The following is a 20,313-nucleotide window of genomic DNA, read 5'->3' as shown; positions in this document are numbered from 1 at the left end:
GTTGCTGTACCATTAGCTTTCTTGCAAGAGACAGCCATAAAGGGGATGCACTTAATTTATCTGAGAGATGCCATTTTCAGTGAATCGCATATAGTACTAATTATGGAGTTTGTACATGTACGTACACACACAATTAATTGTTCCACAAGGACATAATACTCAAGTATTCCTTTGGTCATCAGATGGAGAGGGTACATGCATTCTCCGATTGTAGTTTACATCTGCCAGTACATTCAGCATCGGACTGCACTCAACTGTATGTACTGCCAGTTCAGTACTTTGGCAATGGAATGAAAACAATGATGAAGATGGCTGTTGGTGAGCTTATTACTAATATATTACTGTTAGAGAACACAGGTGTGATTATTCTAAATATGACAATTACTAGATTATAAAGGCCATCTCCTTCAAGGACTGGCCCACATAGTCACATTCGGCTTTTTGGCAGCCATATTACAAGGTTAGTTGTCACAAACAGTGTGCGCATCCACATCATACTGTACATAATGAAAAGTTATTGGGACATTGTAAGTAACAAGAAATTAGTACAGCTCCAGCAATGTCAAAGCATCTACCCACATCTAGTATTGCTTTCTTCCAATCTGTTGATAAATCTATCTTTCTGAAACAAGTAAGTGCTACTCCTGTCCTCTGAAGATGCCGGCCACAGAGACTGGAGAAAAGTTAGGAAGAACAACCTTCAGAACACGGCCAAAGAGCCCGAAAAACCCGCAACAACCACAAGACTGGAATCTTCAATCATTCTGGATACAGAGGTGATGCGAAGTTAACCATGCGGCTTCTGCGTCCCTCTCTCCCTTTGTTACTGCTCTGGACTACCCCATAGTCATCTGGAGACAATCCAAGATTAGCAACATAGACAGAAATGATAAAGTTTAGCTGCTCTGGAGAATGTAATTCTTATCTTTACACACTCTTGAAGTCACAGCCAAAAAGGCTGAGAATTAAGTGTACCACCACCTTCATTCAGACCAAGCCATTACTGTTTATAGCTTCATAAAAAGTGGCACATGTGAGTGAACTCAGTTGGTCATAAATCCATTCAGAACATGCAACCTCAACTCAACTTGCTACCATGACAAAGAAACACAGCCATACAAAGTCAACAAAGAGCAAGTGAAAGCATTTGTCCAGCCTACTCTATCATCTCTAGCAGGGAAGGTTGTTTTTCAACTCAGCTATCCAAGGTTGTACGAAGCAAAATAAAAGAGCCCTGCTGGAATAAACCATAAATCTAGCTGGCTTAGCACCCTGCTTCCTACAGGGTCAGAAAGATTTCTCTCTTTCTGACCTCTCTTGGAAGTAGGGTGCTAACCATGCAAGAAGGGCAACACTTCCCAATACACAGTGTTCAGACGCATGCTATCTCTGGATATGGTGTTGTTTCACTGTAAGGTTAATTAGTTCCAACAGACCTACCCCTCTTCATAAATGCACCTAATTTTGAAAAAGTTGGGGGTTTTTTGGACAACTTGCAGAAACCTTGACCCAGCATGGCTGTTGGATTCTGAGTGTTATCTATCATTAAGTAATTTTTTCAAGTTCTGTCTCATCCCCTTTTAAAATTTGTGGCAAATACCACATTGTATGGCAGAAATCCTGCAAGTTACTTCTACTTATGAGGAAGTACCTTTTCTGTGTCCTGAATCTACTGCCCATCAATTTCCTTGGAGCCTCTCAACACTGGGTGTTAGAAAAAGGTGGCAAACCCTACCAGAGCCCAAAGTCACCCAGTGACTTAGCAGTAGAGTAGTTCATTTTGCTGGACATGGCACAGGTTAAGCCTGAGCCTTTCTGCACACAAAGCACACACTCTACCACAGAGCCCACCCCCCACTCTGTCACCTCAGTTCAACCCGGAGAGCCTCTCTATACAAATTGCACCCAGCTGGCCAACATGGAAGGTACTGAAAATGTGAAGACAGACTTCCCTCAAAATAGGGAGGTGATGACAAACTTGAAAATGTCACGGCTGGAGACCACACTGTAGCTCCTGCTGCACGGGGGCAACCCTTGCTTTCACAGCTTATCTCTCCTCAGAGAGAAAGGCAGGCAGTGTCTCCAAATGTCAGTACTGTTAACAAAGACTCAATAAGACTCAACCTCTTCCTTTCTGCAGGCATTTCTAGGAGCCTCTGTCCAGCATCAGGACCCTTCTCTCCAATGAAGGTCATTGACACAACTGAACACCAAGATTATCAAGCAGCTTTTAATTACCTGCTTGCCCACAAGCAACACTCATCTGCACAGTGAAAATAAGCCAGCTACACAACAGCTCCTCAAAATAACAGCAACAGATAAAGCATGATCCAAAGACAATGCTGTCACCACTGTAGCAGGCTCCACAACCAAAGGAATTTTCAGTGGGCTGACATTTGGCACAAATTAGACCGAGACAACCATCTTCTGACTGTATCTCATTACGCCAGTTTGCAAAGGTCAGCCTGAGATGCCATTTACAGAATTATTTGCTTTCTGATAGCTTTGCAAATCCATCCCCTCACAATCACTCAGGTGCAAGCATATATGACATTTGTATACGAGGCACAAACCTCAGTGGGAATAGAATGAACTTTGTTGAATGCTTTCATTATGTAGCAGGTGTACTCATACAAGGCAAAGGCACTACAGTCAGATGGGCTGGGAGATGCTACTGCTTAGACAGCATCATTAATATACTCAATAACTTACAGATTTTCATAAGCAAAGGGAGAGAGATTGGTGCCTCTTGTCTGTTTTATTTATAATATAAAATTTCAACAGTGTGTAGAACACAGCAAAGGGAACGCAGATGAGCCAAAACCAGTAAGAGGTGGATATGGGCAAATGCAGAAAACAGGTTTGGGTCTTAATATTTTTAAGGAGTAAAATTAAGGGAAGAAGTCAAGGGCGAATTTGCTATCACAGTGGCTTTATTTATATCCTTATAACACATATGTGTTGTTCTCATATCGGAAAGACTAGGCAGTTCACAAAGTAAAACAGTTTTTACAAAATAAATCACACAAAAATGGAACGCAGCTAACAAAACATGTTAAGTTTAAACAAACCAGTTAAAAACATGGAGCAAGAAATAAATGAAAATACTGAGCTATAATATTAAGAATCAAATCATAATAGCAAAGTCCCCAGAATCTGAAAAGGGTATTTTCCTGGCACAAAAAGAGAGACTGAAGAAGGCACGTGGTGCCCAGCTCTGAAAATGGCATTTCACAAACAGGCAACTACAACCAAGGAGGTCCTTCCACTCATAAGGTAAAGGATCCCCTTGACATTTAGTCAAGTCATGTCTGACTCTGGGGTGCAGTGCTCATCCCCGTCTCCAAGCCGTAGAGCCAGTGTTTGCCGAAGACAATCTTCCGTGGTCATGGGGCCAGAGCGACTAGACATGGAACGCTGTTACCTTCGCACCATGGTAGTACCTATTTATCTAGTCACATTTTTACATGCTTTCGAACTGCTAGGTTGGCAGGAGCTGGATCAAGCAACGGGAGCTCACTCCGTTGCGTGGATTTGATCTTACGACTGATGGTCTTCTGACCTTGCAGCACAGAGGCGTCTGTGATTTAGCCCACAGTGCCACCACGCCCCCTTCCACTCATAGGCACCCAGAAATGTGCTTCACTTGGAGAGAGCACCAGAAAAGGAGCCTCAAAGGATAATCTCACAGGAGATACATAGCACATGGAAGTGAGGTCCATAAACAGCTTTCAAACACAAACCCCGCAGTTAAGCCTTGGACTTGGGAGCCAATGAAAATGACAAAACACTGGCAGAAGATGCTTGTAATGCTCTGTCTCCTTCAGTACTCTTGCAGCCGTGTTCAGATCCACACTCTCAGTTCTCTATCCAATACCATTGATGTTCAAGTCATGGGTGGCCAGAGCAGCCAAAGATCATCATATCATAGCACAAGGGAAGTTTTAGTCTATGGCAGGGAAGACAAGAGTTATGGGGATAGCAGCTATTTCTGATGGCTGCAGAGCACCTAGCATAATATCTGTTAACCTCCACGATTAAGACAAAACTAAGACCACCTGCAGGGAAAGTGACAACAAGGGAAGATGAATTGGAACCAATGGACCCTGTAGGATTTATGCAATCTGAAGAACAATTATCTCTTTCTGATGGAATGCAAACAAAAAGAAAAATCAGATGAAAGCAGGAATTCTTAACACACATACAGAAAAGCCCTGGGCTAAATGGTAAAAAAAAAAACTGCACACATTAAACAAAACAAAACCTTGAGCCCAAAGGTGGGACTCAAAGCCTGCCTTTTTAAAAAAAAAATAATAATTTAAGTACATTTCATTTGCTGTAATTTTAGGCTTTTAGCAAAATCACAGCCGCCGAGGAGACACACCAGCAGCCTCATCTACTAAAAGCCTGAAAATGAGAAGGCGGCCAAACACCTGCTTGAAGATTATAGGAAAGGCCACCAGCATGGATGGGTTGCAGCTCACTGGAGCTTAGTTTTAGTCATCAATTGTGGGAAGCATTTTAGATATTATGGCTAGCCCTCATCGTTGGCAATTTTCTGGAGTTTTTAGCAATCCAGCATGGGTACTTAGAGCTATAGACCTAGTCTCCCGCTCCATCTGCTCCTCGGGGGAAAAAAAGGATACTGAGGTGAACATCAGTTCATTGCAGATGTTGCCATGGTCAGTCACCTGATGATACTCAGTAATCCAAAGGGCTCGGAAGGCTGTTGTACCCACTTTGCCTTGCATGAACATTCTGCTCCTTCTTCCAGTTTTGGGGCTCACCAGGCCATCATTCTATGGCCATTCCCCGTGGTTGCCGACCAAAGCCTGTGCTATAACATCTACTACTCCCACAGCTAGTAGCTGATTTGGAAGCACCCTTCATGCAATCTACAGCTGATGAAAACACCAGTGTGTACATAACATGATCCTTAATTATTGTCAGAACTCACCACGAATGCTGCTGTAAAAGAGAACACTGAAAACCACCCTTGGAAACATGCTGACCTTCTGACCTTTGTAAGGTTAGTGAGATAGCATTACAGTACATCTTTCCCAGGCCATTTTGGCAGTGGCCAGAACCCCATTTACATACATGACTGTGTGAGAGTGATTGTATAAGTTATTTTCTCTGCCCTTTGATAGGCTCCCTATTGCATTCAGGGACTGCAAAATTTGCCACGTAGCTGATTGCATGTCTGGACATACAAAGGGGAGCAAACAGGAAGGTGAAACAGACAGTGCATGATGGGCAACATACCCTCTCATTTTCAACCCCACTGGGCAGGGCTCCATCTCTCTCTCTTACAACTTCGCCCCTGAGATCCCTGCGCAGAGGAGGAAGATAGCTGCATGCAGGGAGGCAGAGACACGTGCACGCACACATACACACCCATTTAGATGGGCTTAAACAAGTGGGCTTTTACCAGCTGTATTTTGGACAGTGTGCACCTTTTCCTGCCTAAAGAATATTTGAAGTAGTCCCTCTGTAGCAGTCTAGCCATTCCCACCACTTCAACTCAGTAGATGAAAATATACGGCATTATAACCTTCTGATCAATAGAAATGAATAGCTTTATCTGCTTTCATATCTCTGGATTACAGTGGACCCTCGACTTACAGACGGCTCGACTTACAGACTTTTTGAGTTACAGACTTCTCTGGCCGCAAAATTTATATTCGACTTGCAGCCAGAGAATCGACCTACAGACCAGAAAAAAAACCCAAAATGGAACAAAAATAGAATAAAAACTGCCAGTTATGGGATTAATCAGTTTTCAATGCATTGTAAGTCAATGGAGATTCGACCTACAGACTTTTCGACTTGCAACCACCGTTCCAACACGGATTAATTCCGTAAGTAGAGGGTCCACTGTATGTCAGATGGAATGCTGACTGGGGACCTTAATTCTCAACAGCCGAAATTCTTAAAGTTCTATATGAGCATGTTAAGTTATGTAGACAACAAAGATCAAGCAAAGGGTATTTTCACCAAACATACATCTTACAAGCTTAAAGAGAAATCTCAGTAACGATATTAGAAATATATTTAACATTGCACCTTGAAGCCCCATGGCACCTTAAATACACTTAATACCGCAAGCGTTTTTGTGGATAGCCAACTTTATTATTTGACACATAGGAATGTAGCAAAAGCTGATTCTACAATGAATGTAAGTATCGTATGCTTCCTTGTTGCTGTAGTTCCAACAAACTAACATAGTTACTCTTTGCTATTTGGAAGGAGGGATGCAAGGCATCTTTTCTGTCTCTTGGTTCAGCACAAATGTTGTTTAGTTTTTTGCCTAGCTTCTATGCTACCTTTAAGGAACTCCAGTTCATTTTAATGGGGCCTGCACAGGAGACTTTCCTGGCAAGCAGGCCATGTAACCTAGGAGTCCTATCTACCTCCAAATTCCATCAGCCAAAATCTGCTGCCTCACCTTGCCTCATGGTAGGTCTGTCTTTGCAGATGTGGCACAGTAAAAATTGGTTTACAGATCTCTTTTCCTTTCCCTACACTTTATAAAAAGAATTATGGAAACCATACACAGCCGGAAGCCAACTGCAATGCAGAAGATGGATTCCACCAGACTGCAGCTGGCATATTTATTGCTATTCATTTGTGAGGCACAGGAACAAGGAAAGAGAGAAAACACAAAAGGGGGGAAAGACCTGTTGCTGTCGCTGTTGTGCACAGAACTGAGAAGCTGCTTTCTTTTCCTTTCCCTCTCATGAATTATTATGGCAGACCTCAACCTGGCATTTGAGCCCTGAAATATAGTTAGAAGAGCAAGTTATAACTAATGCAAAGAAGAAGGATGAGTGTCAGGAAGCAGCACTTTTCTTCAAATTTCAGATAAGCTTCTTTAGCCTAAGGGGGGCCTGTCGAAGAGAAAAGGAGCTGGAATGGGAAGCTTTAAGCTCTACTTGCTAATAAGCAAGGGCTCTTACTTGAAGATCGCTGCAATATGATGGGAAAGCCATGCATTCAGCATGCATGAGGGTCAACCCCTGTTCTCTCATGGCACTCTCCAAATAGCTGGGCTGAGAAAGATAGCCCTGCTCAGACCTCCTCGTGAGCTAAGTTCATGGGCACCTGGAGTTACAGAAGCCCATATGGCTGAGAAGTAATTCTATACCTCACAACCTGGGAGGGAGGGAGATTACCTATTGCATCTCTTCATCCTTCTTGCCCCTTCCACGCTCTAAAATTAAACTTGTTGAGGTCTCAGAGTGAAGTCTGCCTCCATGTTTAACTGAGAGAGCTGTGTGCCGTGATAATCTGAATTTGATAAAACCAGAACTATTGGAACAGAAAACCTAGATGCACAATGAACAATGTAGGTTACAGCCTGGATTATTCAGAGGGGAACACCACTGTTGTATAGGAGTAACTGAGCTGTTTTAGCAGCTGCGAACCTGATGAGAAGAGCCTTTTGGTCTACTCTGGTCTTCAGCCGGGTGATATTCCTAGTGTTTGCTAGCATGTTCCTTAAGGTTTGTAAGTAAACAAGGAGCTTGGAGGAAAATGAGCATTTAACTGGCCACACTGGGTCCAAAGCAATCTGTTCAAAGGGTCTGAATGTTGCCTTCACTCTGCCTAGCACCTGGCATAACTCAAACCAACGCTGTACAGTGGTGCCTTGCTTAACGGGCACTCCGTTTAGCGACGAAACTGCATAGTGACGAACTTGATCGCTTTGCGATGTTTCCTATGGGGTTTTTTTGCTTCGCGGTGATCGGTTCCCTGTTTCGCTTACCGATCATCGCAAAGTGATGGTTTTTCAACAGCTGATCGGCAGTTCCAAAATGGCCGCCGGGTAAACAAAATGGCCACCCGCTGTGTTTTCGCACGGATTCCTCACTTAAGAGGCAGCGAAAATGGCCGCCGTATGGAGGATCTTTGCTTTAAGGTCAGTTTTTAGCCCATAGGAACACATTAAACAGGCTTTAATGCGTTTCTATGGGCTATTTAATATCGCTTAGCAACAAAATCGCTTAGCAGCGATTTTTGCTGCACGGATTAACGTTGCTAAGCGAGGCACCACTGTACATTTATACTCAGTTTTCAGGGCTCCCCTTTGAAAGAACTCAGTCTGATTAAGAAAGATGGTAACATGCTACATTTTTGTTGTAAAATCTGACATATCCACAGTTCTTACTGCTATAAAGTCCCTTTTCATCACACCCTTGCCAACTCCCATTTTAACTCTTGCTTCTCACCAAATCTGTGCATTATAACCCTGTTGTTGAGTTTGAAAGCCACTGTACTTCCATATTGCTGAAGTGCGCTTATCGTGCTGGGGAGATCCCCTTAGTTGCTTCCATGGTTGGTACTCACCCATCTGCTCCACAATCTCAGGTGGGAACACCCGGGAGGCAAATGCCCGTCGAAAGATGTCTGAGAATTCTTTATCAAGACCTCCAATGCCCATTTTCTCAAAATTCCAGTCAGGGTTGATAATAGACTGACGATTTTCCCTGGTTTTGGATTTGCCTATAGAGAAAGAGAAGACATTTCAAGGATGACGAACTCATTAATATGGAAGTGGCTCAGAATTCTGTATTCTGCGTGCAAGGATGCAAAATCAAAATTAAAACATTATATAGAAATGTGTGTGATAAGGCCAGTAGGAGCGGACATAGTGGTTAAGAATATGAACAAGGAATTTCTGATTTAAACCTCAGCTCAGCCATGAATTTACAGAATTAAGTCAACCTTTGTCAGCTTCAACTCAATTGTCCAATAAGTAATATGGGGAAACCGCACATGTGGTTTCTCCTTCAGAATCAACTTTATAGAGTAGGACAGGTCCCTGTTCTCAAGAAAGTTCCATGTATAATTTGACATGGAGAAGACAACAATGAAGAAGGGGAGGCAATACAAAAAGAGGAGAGAAACAAGGCCAAGTCACGAACAAGAAGCAGGGTTCATAAATTTATCCAGGTTAAAAGAAGAGCAGCAGCTAAACTATATACGACACAAATGCAGAAAACTTTAATTTGTGACTTTTCCCAAGCTTGTGAACACAAAGAGGATCCTGGACAAAAGCTTCTGAATCCATATTGGAATGAGACTAAATTCTGAGTACAGAACTAAGTAACAGATTGGAGAAGCCTCTTCTACCTATCCATGAAAAAAAAATGTACCTTTAGCCACCAAGCATCAAAAAGGTAACATATTTATTTGCTCATCCCATTAAGTAGTGTTTAACTGCAAGGCAGGGACACTATTGGTGCTTTTCAAAGAAGGATATATAGCAGCCATTATTCGTTTAGACCAAATCTGTAAGTAAAAAAGTATTTCAAGTAAAAACGAATGCCATCACTCTTGATGACCTTTTAAAATGTAGTTTTAAAAAAAAATGGTGGCCAGTATGTTACAAAATGATCCTATATGTACGTATTCAGAGGTAAGGTCTGTCAATTACAAGGACCTATTTCCAAAGGTGAACACAGAAATAGAAGACTCAAGCAATCACACAACCACATTGCATTTTTAACTTTATTTTTATGCCCTTTTAATAAAATTCAGCTATTTTATTTATTATTTATTCATACATAACATTGCACTGTACATAGTTACAATGCTGCCTTTACTTACCTCTTCAGCTAATGTTTTCCCTTTACCAATGAAGCAAACAATATGCATGTGGAACCTTAAATACAGTATTAACAGATTTATCATGGGAGAAACTTTGTGGCATAAGACTCTTCACTGCGATGCATATTTTGTACATATCTTGATATTGTTTATATCAAGTCACCTGAAGAGTCTGTTCCAACATACAATAAGGAGAATTCTTATGCACTCTGACTCTTACTTTGTATCAAGTAACAAGGTAATATTACTCTGGCTATAAACACCAGTTAAAATCAGCCAAACTGCCTGTTTTTTTCCACATATGCATTGTATGCATTTTCCTCATTGCATATAGTTGTATCTCACGCCACTTACTCCCTTGTGCACACATAAGCCCCACTATTTTTGAAGAGGCACTCTGTGGCTTTATAACTACAAGTTACAGTTTGATGGAACAACTGTGGAGCATTCTACCCTTGGAGCAATTTTGTTCTAAAACTGCCATCAGAATTGCATTCACTCTCTTCGGTCAGCTGGGTTCTTAGATGCTACCCATCCTCCTCCAAGCTGACTACGGTGGCATTCTATACGTACTGATTAATACTCAGAGCAGAGCGTTAGCCAGTATGGAACAGCACCGGGGACAAGAGAGAGAAAGTACTGTACATCTTTGAGACAAGATCAAAAAAATACATTAGGCTCTAAAGTTATTTCCCGTCTTAAGACTGCTGTTATTATCTAAGTTATTGTTCACCAATATACATTCACAGTCGGACAGCTTGAACATCAGCATAGCTATTCTGCTTTGCATTTAAACCTGGGGTGACCTCAGACTTGTAAGATCTGTTCTATATCATCTTTCCAAAATCTAGCAACTATTTGGTGTAGACACTCTTGATGATCTACTACGAGTAATCCAGAAATCTGCCTTCTACCCACAACAGTTATCTTGCACTGCACATGTAGGAGTGAAGCCTTTCAATTATAATTAGCCTAACAACTATGGTAGCAAAAAAAAATTATCCATTACTCGGGAAACTATAACAGTTAAGAATTCAGCATGAACAAAAGCAGTCTGAGTACTGGGAAGAGGGAAGCTAGGGGACAAAGAGTCAAGGGGCAAGAAGATCAAGACAGAGCTAAATTCAACTGTTGGTTTCAGCTGAAGATGACCCACTGGATACATCAAATACTGATTTTCATTTAGTGTGGTGGTTCCCAACCTTGGGTAACCCAACTGTTCTTGGACTACAATTCCCAGAAGTCTTCACCACAAAGAAAAGGGCAGAGGCACAAAGCTGAGAAAGCAATAAAAGGCTAACTAGAAGAGGAAATGCAAAGGAAAAACAAGGTTGCTGCAGAACTGCACAGAGTCTGGAGACATGAGAGTTTGAATAAATTGACAGAAAAGTACAGCAGATAGAAAAGGTAGACTTGGAGAGGTCAAGATTGTGAGCCATAGAACCAAGAAGGCTTGAAGTTGCTAGCATTAAAGCATAAACAAGGATAAGGACATTCTTCTTGTTATTGCTTCTACTTTTGTATCAGCTCAATGACCCACCAGTAGGAATAAAAGAAGGAAGGTTAAGGAGAAATGCAGGCAAGCCATACTGCATGTCTTGATCTGAAGTAATTGGCCATTTCTTAGGTTGCAGACTTCTAGTGTTTTCCTTTATTTCATTTCCTTTTCAGCTGGCCAGGAGAAGCCACAGTTAGCCATTGCTCTCATGGGCTTCCTGTTCCCACTTAACTTTCCTTATTCTCTGCTGCCACATGCTGGCCACAGGTAGTATTTTGATTTCGACCACAAAAGAGACTAAGGCCATTTCTTCAAACAGGTTGTCTTTTGTTTACTAACACAATCAAATCCTACAGAATTCCCAATAAAATAACTGGGCTTTAATTTAATAAATTTAATTAAATAAAGAAAAATAGCTAAAAGATTTCCAGTGATTTGGGGGTGGCAGGTAGAAGGGCAGGGAAGGCTAACGAAGCCTATTTCGCCTAACGAAGCTAGCGGTCAAATCTTCTTACATAACCTATGCTGGTGTAGGGAAATTTTATCATCTACTGCAACACAACCCAAAATCCAAGTATGGATTACTGAATTGTGTCACATGCTATCAAGCTGCATCTGACTTACAGTGATTCTGATAGGGTTTTCAAGATACATGAGATGTTTTAGTAGTGGTTTTACCAGTACCTTTACACTTCTAAAGTTAGTTTCCGCTGGAAAGCAAGGATTTGAACCCAGGTGTCAAGAATGCTAGTCCATCACTTTATCCACTATACCACACTGGTTTGCTCTGAAGGTTGTACTGAGATTTGAATTTTGATCACTGTATTTTCAATTCAGAGTTCTAACCATTACTCCTTAATTAGTGGCTCCTAGAGTCCCTGCTGAAATAACTCATTATGCATAATTTGGGTGGCTTCACACATGGCAGTGGAGGCTCTAATTAGCAGCTGCTAATTAAAGAGTTCCCCCCTTGGATTCCAGGTTGTGCTACAGTAAGTGACATATTTTCCTCTACACTGGTGTAAGATAAACAAGAGGATTTTGGTGAGAAGAGCTTCTTCAAAAAAGAATTTGTATAAATCTCATTTATATACTTCAGATTTCAGATGTGTTTTTGTTGGAGAAAAACCTCTTCACTTCGTCCCCATATCGGATGTGATCTGCTCCCGCTAACACTTCTCATCCTTCCTCAGTAGCTTGCTTGCTCACTGCTGCTCCTCAAGTATCATACATTCCCAGACATGCACGCAGTTTATTGAGATGGCCAGTAGATATTTAGTGCGTTCACAGGAGACCTCCCCGGTTGGCCCACTCACCCAACCAGCTACTTTGTGTTTTTCAAGCACAGAGCACAAATATATAAGAACAAAAACAACAAACAAACAAACAAAGGAACATATGTGTGAATAAATGTGAATTCAAACACAAGTTTTTGCTGGACATTCTGGCAAATCCAGTTTTCCTGGGACCTGATCTCTTTTCTCCTGCTGAAAGACAAGAACAACCTGGATGTCCTCTAGATTGGTGTTTTCAAAAGCCAGCTCAAAACTTGGCTATTCAAGCAGGCCTTCCCTCCAGTCAATTAAGTGATTCCTATTTCTTTTTCCTTTTTTCTTTTTTATTGAGTTATGCCATCTTGGTAACGTCTTGCTTGAAGTTAATTGTTATAATAGTAATTTTATAATGTTATATATGTTATATTACCATGTTTTTATCTATGTAATCTGCCCCGAGTAGACATTGTCTAGAGGGACGGGGTAAAAATCTAATAAATAAAATAAAATAAATAAAATAGATGTGTTTGACTACAACTCTAGAAGGCAGCAGGATGGAGAAGTTGTTGTAGAAGAACTCATCAAGATTAGGCTTTCCTACTCTCAAGGGTCCATCCTGGTCCTTTATTAAAGATAATGGAATTGAATATTTACACAGTCTCATATTAAAGCTTCATTTTCATTACCCATATACTGTATCTGAATAATATTCATACTGTAGTTGTTTTACGCAAAAGTACAACTAGTGAATCCAGTTGGTGAACTGGAGAGTTTGTATTTATTGCAGAAGGCTGATGGAAGAGATGGGATCTTGCTGTCACCTCCCACCCTTTCCTGCTTGGGTCATAGCAGGTGAAATAACACAATCCTTTTTACTGATTCAGGATACTTAGCTGTTAATGGCATCAGAGAGGAAGGAGCACCAACTGGTCCTAACAAGGTAACAGCAGGGTCCTTCCTCCAGTGAAATTTATTTTGGGCAGCTACAGAACAGTTGTCCAATGACATTCTTTCTGCTGTACAGCTATTCAAGATACAAAAGCTTGTCACTTTCTTTTGCCTCTCTTGTTCAGTTCCTCCCCCTTGAAAAACAAAATCTAGGCCAAAGAGATGGTGGTTACCTCTGGTCAAAAACCAACCTATTTGTGGATCATGAATCATAATCTAAAGAGAAATAAAACCCAATTCATGAGTCACAGAGAAAGAAAAGAAATGAAATTTCCTCTACTGGACTTTTGTAACTTAGTAGGAACTAGGGCCTGAATCTCTCAAGTCATAGTCTAGCATGCTAACCACTGCACAACACTATCTCTGTAAATAGACATTTGTCTAATGGCCTCTAGTGAGTAAGAGTGGCCTCAATGCAATTAGTGGAGAAGACTACAGAAGAAAACAACGCAGTGACCAAACTGGTATGTGTGGGCAGACAGACTAGTAAAAAACAACATTTTAGGCTAGAAAGTTCTTGGGATTGTTACATACTGCTTGGAATGCACATCTGTTTTCCATTTGTCACACTTACCAATGAGAGTGAGGGAAGAGCTCTCAGCTTTTTCAAATGCAACTTGGCTGTTCCCAACAACCAGACCAACGTCAATCTAAATAGGGAAGCAAACAAAACCCAAAATTAAAAGCCTTGAAGAACAGTGACATTTTCAGTGTTCCGCAGAGTGCTTCAGAAGAGCATAATTTTTATAGTGAAACAAGTTTCCTTGTAGTGGAAATTGGTAGGCAGCAGAATGTAAAGCCATCTGAACACAGCTGGTCTTTTGCCTCCAAATTATTCTGAGTCACATATGTCAAAAAGACTTTTTGTGCCTATGTTTCCAGCTCTATCTCTGAAAACAGGGAACATGACCTAGAATCCAGTGTTCCAAGACAGAAATCAGCTGCCAGAAGAGATGACAGGTGCTAAAAAACACACTGGCTCCAAAATTGGGAAGATGGGTGGGGAACAGGATGAGAAAAAAGTAGCATAAATAAATATTACCATATTTACATTTAAAATAACACAGACCTACAAGGAGAAAAGCTAGTGTGAACTAACAACCAGGTTTCTTTCAGACAAAGGACACTCCTCCACTTTTCAAAAGATTCCAGGCTAATTTTAGATGCCACTGTTGAGTCATCCATCTCCCACCTCTTTCATTGCAGGTAGTGCCCACCTATTCCTCCTTGCCTTCTTATCACCTGCCTCTGTCCCGTCTCTATTTCTTTCTCTTCTTTTCAAGGGTTGGGTTGGTTGTCCATAGAGCATCTTGGTGAAAGTCTGATTATAGATCTACTCTAGCCTGAGAAACCAGAGCTAGGGTTGGTTTGTGTACGGTATTTTGCATAATAAAAAGACAATTTTGATTCAACAGGAAATAAAAACCCACTTGCTTGTCACTTAAAGACTGAAGGATCAAGCGACGGCTTGCAAATGTAGATGAGCCAATATAAACTAGCACTTATGTATGACTTAAAGTGACTCGCTAGATCAAGTTTCAACACATTCAGCCAACCACCACATCAGCAGATTTGTCTATGCAATCCACAGAAACTGTTTCAAACTCACTGGATTTAATTCACATATTTCTCAGCCAGTCATCAAATGATGTACATGCATGCTGTCCTAAGTCATAGAATCAACTGTGGCCCTTACCTTTTGTTTTTTTCCTGTGCCAGGCTCTCCTTTAAGGATGCTGGGATCCATCGCTTCAATGTCTTTGACCAACAGGCCAAAGAGTTTGTCATTAAAACTAAACACAAGCTGCAGGAAGACAATGAAGAAAGAATAAAGATACTGTAACACTGGCATTTGCATTGCTGACAGACAAGTGGATCTGTAATCCAAGATGAGACCAACACAAGTTTTGCCCAAAGAGTTACAATAGATGCGTTACATAACAAGATTCAGTACCTTGCTGATTTACGCATTTTAGAACAGAACTATGTGTTGTGTGAGACACTGGCCTGTTACTGGAACCGGTACCCTACAGTGAATACTATTCATAGAAGGTAATTTGTACGCTCGTCCTATAAAGTGATTCCTTTTACCTAACTGAAAGGAATGTTTGATTGAAGTGTTTTAGCAACTGTGTAAATTACTCAACGTAACTAATTTACTATTACTGCTAGAAATGTGAGAGCAACTCCTTTGCAAATTATTGCTGTTAAGTCAGCATAAAGGTGACAACTAAGAGGTATTACCCAATTCATCATTTTACCCCTTGCACCCTCTGCAGGTAACATCTGCAGAATATATGTGATGAATCCATGAAAAAATATGCTTTTAATGTACAGAAAAACAGAATAAAGGAATCTGATAAGAGGCCTAATTTGAGAGATTTGATTGGCCAGCAAGGAAGACTGAAACAACTCTTCCTGCTGGTATTCAAAGTTTAAAATTTGGAGGCTTTCTCTGAACCCTGCTTTGACTACCTTTTTGTATTTCCTTTTATAACTATTAAAGAATTAATTCCTTGAGATTTGGATACTCATGTAGTCAAACATTACAGGGAGATGGTGGGAAAAGGTTTGCAAAAATACACAAAAACCTTAAAGAAACCCTGCAACCTAAAAGTGGTCGTATAGACCAGATGGGCGGGCTATAAATCAAATCAAATCAAATCAATCAATCAATCAATCAATGGCTAAGCACAAGAAAAAAGAGAGAAGCAAACAAAGGACATGTTTGATTCGCTGGCTGAGACTCTGAAGAGGAGAACTGCACATTGAAATGGTTTACTGCAAGTATCGCTTTTATCTTTTTATTTCTAGTCTGGCTCTCTCTCCTGCCCAATAGACTTTTGCTACCCTTTTATAACTAGCAGCCATGCTCCAAACCCACTGAAGTCCTAATCCATTCTACAATCCATTCCACATTATGCTGCACTTCTAAAACCAATCCTCTGTTTCTCATTTGGCCTTTAAACCTCTTCCTCCACCTCAGATTTGTAGAACCTCTTCAGAAGGTATGGATAATACAACTTCTCTCTATTGTCTACTATAATGGACAAGTACTAAATCCATTTAAAAATGCAATGCCATTTTGCACTTTGTGATCTTTCTGATCCAGTATCATTTCTTCTCCAAAAAGAGGGAGCTATCCTTTAATGGTGGGCAGTGTCAGGCAGATGACTATTCCAACCTTGCGATTTGAGATATTTTTAACTTGCCCACAAACCATGTACTCCACCCATCTTCAGGGTACTTAAACAAGGCTTTTGCTCAGAATTTCACCTCTTCCTTTATCTTTCATGTACGTCAGAACTGTATACCTGTATTTAAAAAGCTCATTATTTATTTATTTACAATACAATAAGTTTTTAACGATATTTTTAGCCGCACCATTACCAGTGGCTTCTGAACAAACCTCAAACTAACCTGAAAAATTTAGGTAGGATACCTTTGACCTTCCATAAGTCACAGTATTCAGATCTCATAATCCTTTGCCACTTAGTTGGATGTGTCTGATGACCGTTAAAATTTACAACATCTGATCAATCAAAGGTTTTCAAGGGTTTTGAGTAGACAGAAAAAAATGTACTGCCAACAGATAATTCTAATGAGGAAATATGCATATAATTGTGAAGGTTCATTTTCTAGTTGCTTTCTTCCATGTCTCTATAAATGGCTGTTTGAAAGAGTATAGGAAGCTACCCCTCCCAGATATAAATGGTTCCACTACTAAGTTAGAAATATACAGACCTGCTGTCCAACTGTGAATGCCTGGTTATTGAACTGTTGGATGAACTCTGCTGCCATTTTGTCTGAATCATATGGGTTAGAATCAACACTCTTCTTCTGCAGGAAGTCAATCTCAATAGTCATAGTGCCAATGCACTGCTTGGTCTTATCAAAGTTATACACAGAAACTGTGCCAGAAAAAAAAAACATACATTTTAATAGAGAGTTCCACACCTGTAAGTCATTGCTACCTATTTACTTCGGAAGAACCATGCACCCTAAGAAAAGAAAAAGTTTCCTTAAACACTCCCATCTGGAGTGGACAACTGTACATTTTTGGAAATGAACTCCCATGTTCTCTCATCACTGGTCCTACTGGCAAAGACTGATGGGAACTGTAAGCCAACAGCATCAGAAAGACCGGTGTTACCCGTTTTTGTTTTAAATAATCTTAACAAATGTTTAGACCACTGTTAAACCAGAGGGATGAATGCTTTATATATTTATTAAGCATATTAAGTTTTTGTCTGGTAACCTGCAGTGATGTCTTCTTGAAGAATAAATGAATCAGGAAACTCTTCTTAGAGAAGAAGAAAATTCTATATTTTCTTGCTGCCCCTTGACTGAGAAATGCTCTAGCACAGCCATTCTCAACAGGGGTCATACAGGGGTCACAGACTGAAAAATGTCAGAAGTTTCTGAAAAATGTTTGTTTGTGTTGTATCCTTGTTTGACCGGGGGGGGGGGGTTGGAGCTTGAGAAGAGATCCTAAACGGAGAGTGGCCAAAAAAAAAAAAAAGGTTTGAGAATGGCTGCTATATTTGACTACAGTCCATCCCTCCACCAAGGCTGCATCAAACAAAAATTCTTCCTGTAAAATTATTTTTACTGAGGTTTTTAAAAATATGGTTATTCAAGTATTCCAAAGCTCCTGTCAAGATCATCTTTCTTGCAAAATGCGAAAAAAAAATGGCATGAGAGCTCAGACTGACCCCATCAGAGCAGAGTGAAGTTAAGCCCTCTGAAGCAAAGAGAAGTCAAAGGGTAATGAGCAAAACAGATTAGAAATATATATATAGAAATTTATAGAAGCACTAAGAACATTAACCTTGACAAAGATTTCAGTGTGGTAGCTATTAACAAGGTGAGGGTTTTCAAGCGAATTTCTCTGTTTGAAATAAGTCTCATGAACTTCAAAGCATATTATTGAGTTTCTGCTTTAACGTTTGTCAATTTCTCCCCTGTTCTCCCATATTTTTGTCACAAACGCATAAAGCCTCTTTGGAGTAACACACGCAAGTAATGACATCATATCGGCATTTAGCTTGTTAGAACTATTTATATAATCCTGAAAATACACCCAAGTCGATATGTAAATCCACAAGCTGTGGCCAGATTTTACAAACAGAGAAAGGAACACTTTTTATATCTTTAAAATATTAATTTGACTGTAAATCTGCACCATTTTTCTAGCAAAAATATTGGGAAGAGTCCAAACAGAACCAAATTATAGGACTGTGTTGTTGTTTTTTCTGTGATGTGGAAGCACAACTGATGTCTGAAAGGACACATCTGCAGGTCAATTGTAAAAACAACAGGAAAACAGGTCTACATTACACTGTTCAGTTTAAACAGCCAGTGTTGCTGCCTATTTGGGTCATAGCTTTAGAGCCCACACACCAGAATGAATAGGGGGAGGCCCCTTACACATAGCAAAGCTGACTTACCACATTTCAAAATAAAAATATTATCTTCTAAAGGAAAGCAGGCAAAAAAAATTAAATCTAGAATCTTAAATTACTAAACTGCACCTCTGTAATAAGCTATCTTCCAATGACTGCTGTTTAAGAATGGCTTTCCCTCTTTGCCAACTGCATTTAACCCTGTTTACAAATGTTAAAAATCCATTATATTAGAGGCAAAGCAATGATTTGCATCCAGAAAAACCTTCTAATTTCCATAATTCAATTAAACAGGTCCTAAGACAGAAGAAGATAAACTGGGGAAAACCTGGCATCATCCTCAAATCTAACACCTAAATCAGATGACTTGCCATTAGATCCATTTTTCCAATTACGCAGCGTCACAAGCTAGTTATTTAGAAGCTGGTAAGTTAGAAGGGAAATATAAGATGCCTCTGCCATACCTCCTGATTTTTTTTACTACAGCTCAAGAGACCATGCCTTGAGATATTCCAAGTACTACTGTGTTACTATTAAGAAGCTGGGTTTCTGCTGAACTAAAATTCTACTAAACAATCTAACTAGCCTATGGTGTTTGGCTCCATTTAAATGTATTGTTTATGTTGTTTAGTAAGTATATGACAGGAGGGGATAAGCAAGGAGAACTGAATGTTGGTAACACTCAGTTGGTAACAGAAATGGTACCAACTTGGTAACAGAGATGACTGTGTGGGAAGAACTAGGAGACTGCTGGAGTATGTTTGTCAAGCAGTCTGGCATGGAAAGAGCCAGAATAGAGCGTTTCTGGAAGCCTCTCACAGAGCAGTCTGAGAGTTTGAGAGGTACTAGTGCTTAAAGGAAAGAATTGTGCTGAATGAAATTAAAGCCTAGGAATGAATTATGTTCTTTTAACATTATTTTAATGAAAACTCTTCTACTCAGATCGAGTGGTACTGATTTCTACACCCGAAGACTAGCTACGGGAAGACTTTTGTTTTTATTGGCACTGAACACTAAGTCAGGGGTGTACATCATATGGAGTGTGATCAAAATTTTATGAACATCAGCCGTACAACTATTCCACCTTTATGATTACTATAAGTAGCTTCTACGCTAGCTATTCGAGTGTACTCCATTTTATATCAGCAAATGCCCCATCATGACAGGTAAGGAAAAGGGAGGGTCTGTATACTACACAAGCCTCGTGGCGCAGTGGTTAAAACGCTGTACTGCAGCTAAAACTGTGCTCACAACCTGGGGTTCAAATCCCAGGTAGCCGGCTCAAGGTTGACTCAGCCTTCCATCCTTCCGAGGTCGGTAAAATGAGTACCCAGCTTGCTGGGGGGGCAATGTGTAGCCTGTATAATTAAAAAATTGTAAACCGCCCGGAGAGTGCTTGTAGCGCTATGGGGCAGTATAGAAGTCCAAAAATAAATAAAATAAATACCCCTGCATTGGTTCCCTGCAGGTTCAACCCTACATGGTTCAATGAGCATGCGTTTCTGGCTGTGCATGCGAGGTGATACTCATGGACACTCACTTATCCATATATACAATACTGCTTCCCGGACAGAGA

At 40.4% G+C, this 20,313-nt stretch overlaps 1 protein-coding gene across 2 annotated transcripts in view; it reads right to left on the bottom strand.

Moving 5' to 3' along the window:
* Positions 1–20,313, bottom strand: part of NSF (N-ethylmaleimide sensitive factor, vesicle fusing ATPase) — an 81,845-nt gene that overhangs the window by 31,992 nt on the left and 29,540 nt on the right. For both annotated transcript variants that reach the window (XM_020798010.3, XM_020798009.3), the window contains exons 5-8: positions 17,077–17,243; positions 15,029–15,136; positions 13,907–13,982; positions 8,350–8,505 (exon numbers count right to left, since the gene is read on the bottom strand). In XM_020798010.3, coding sequence (XP_020653669.1) covers positions 8,350–8,505; positions 13,907–13,982; positions 15,029–15,136; positions 17,077–17,243 — 507 coding nt within the window. The remainder of the gene's footprint in view (positions 1–8,349; positions 8,506–13,906; positions 13,983–15,028; positions 15,137–17,076; positions 17,244–20,313) is intronic.

Source organism: Pogona vitticeps, chromosome 6 (genome assembly GCF_051106095.1).
Source record: "Pogona vitticeps strain Pit_001003342236 chromosome 6, PviZW2.1, whole genome shotgun sequence".
Classification (NCBI taxonomy): domain Eukaryota; kingdom Metazoa; phylum Chordata; class Lepidosauria; order Squamata; family Agamidae; genus Pogona; species Pogona vitticeps.
This window is presented reverse-complemented; position numbering and strand designations above follow the sequence as displayed.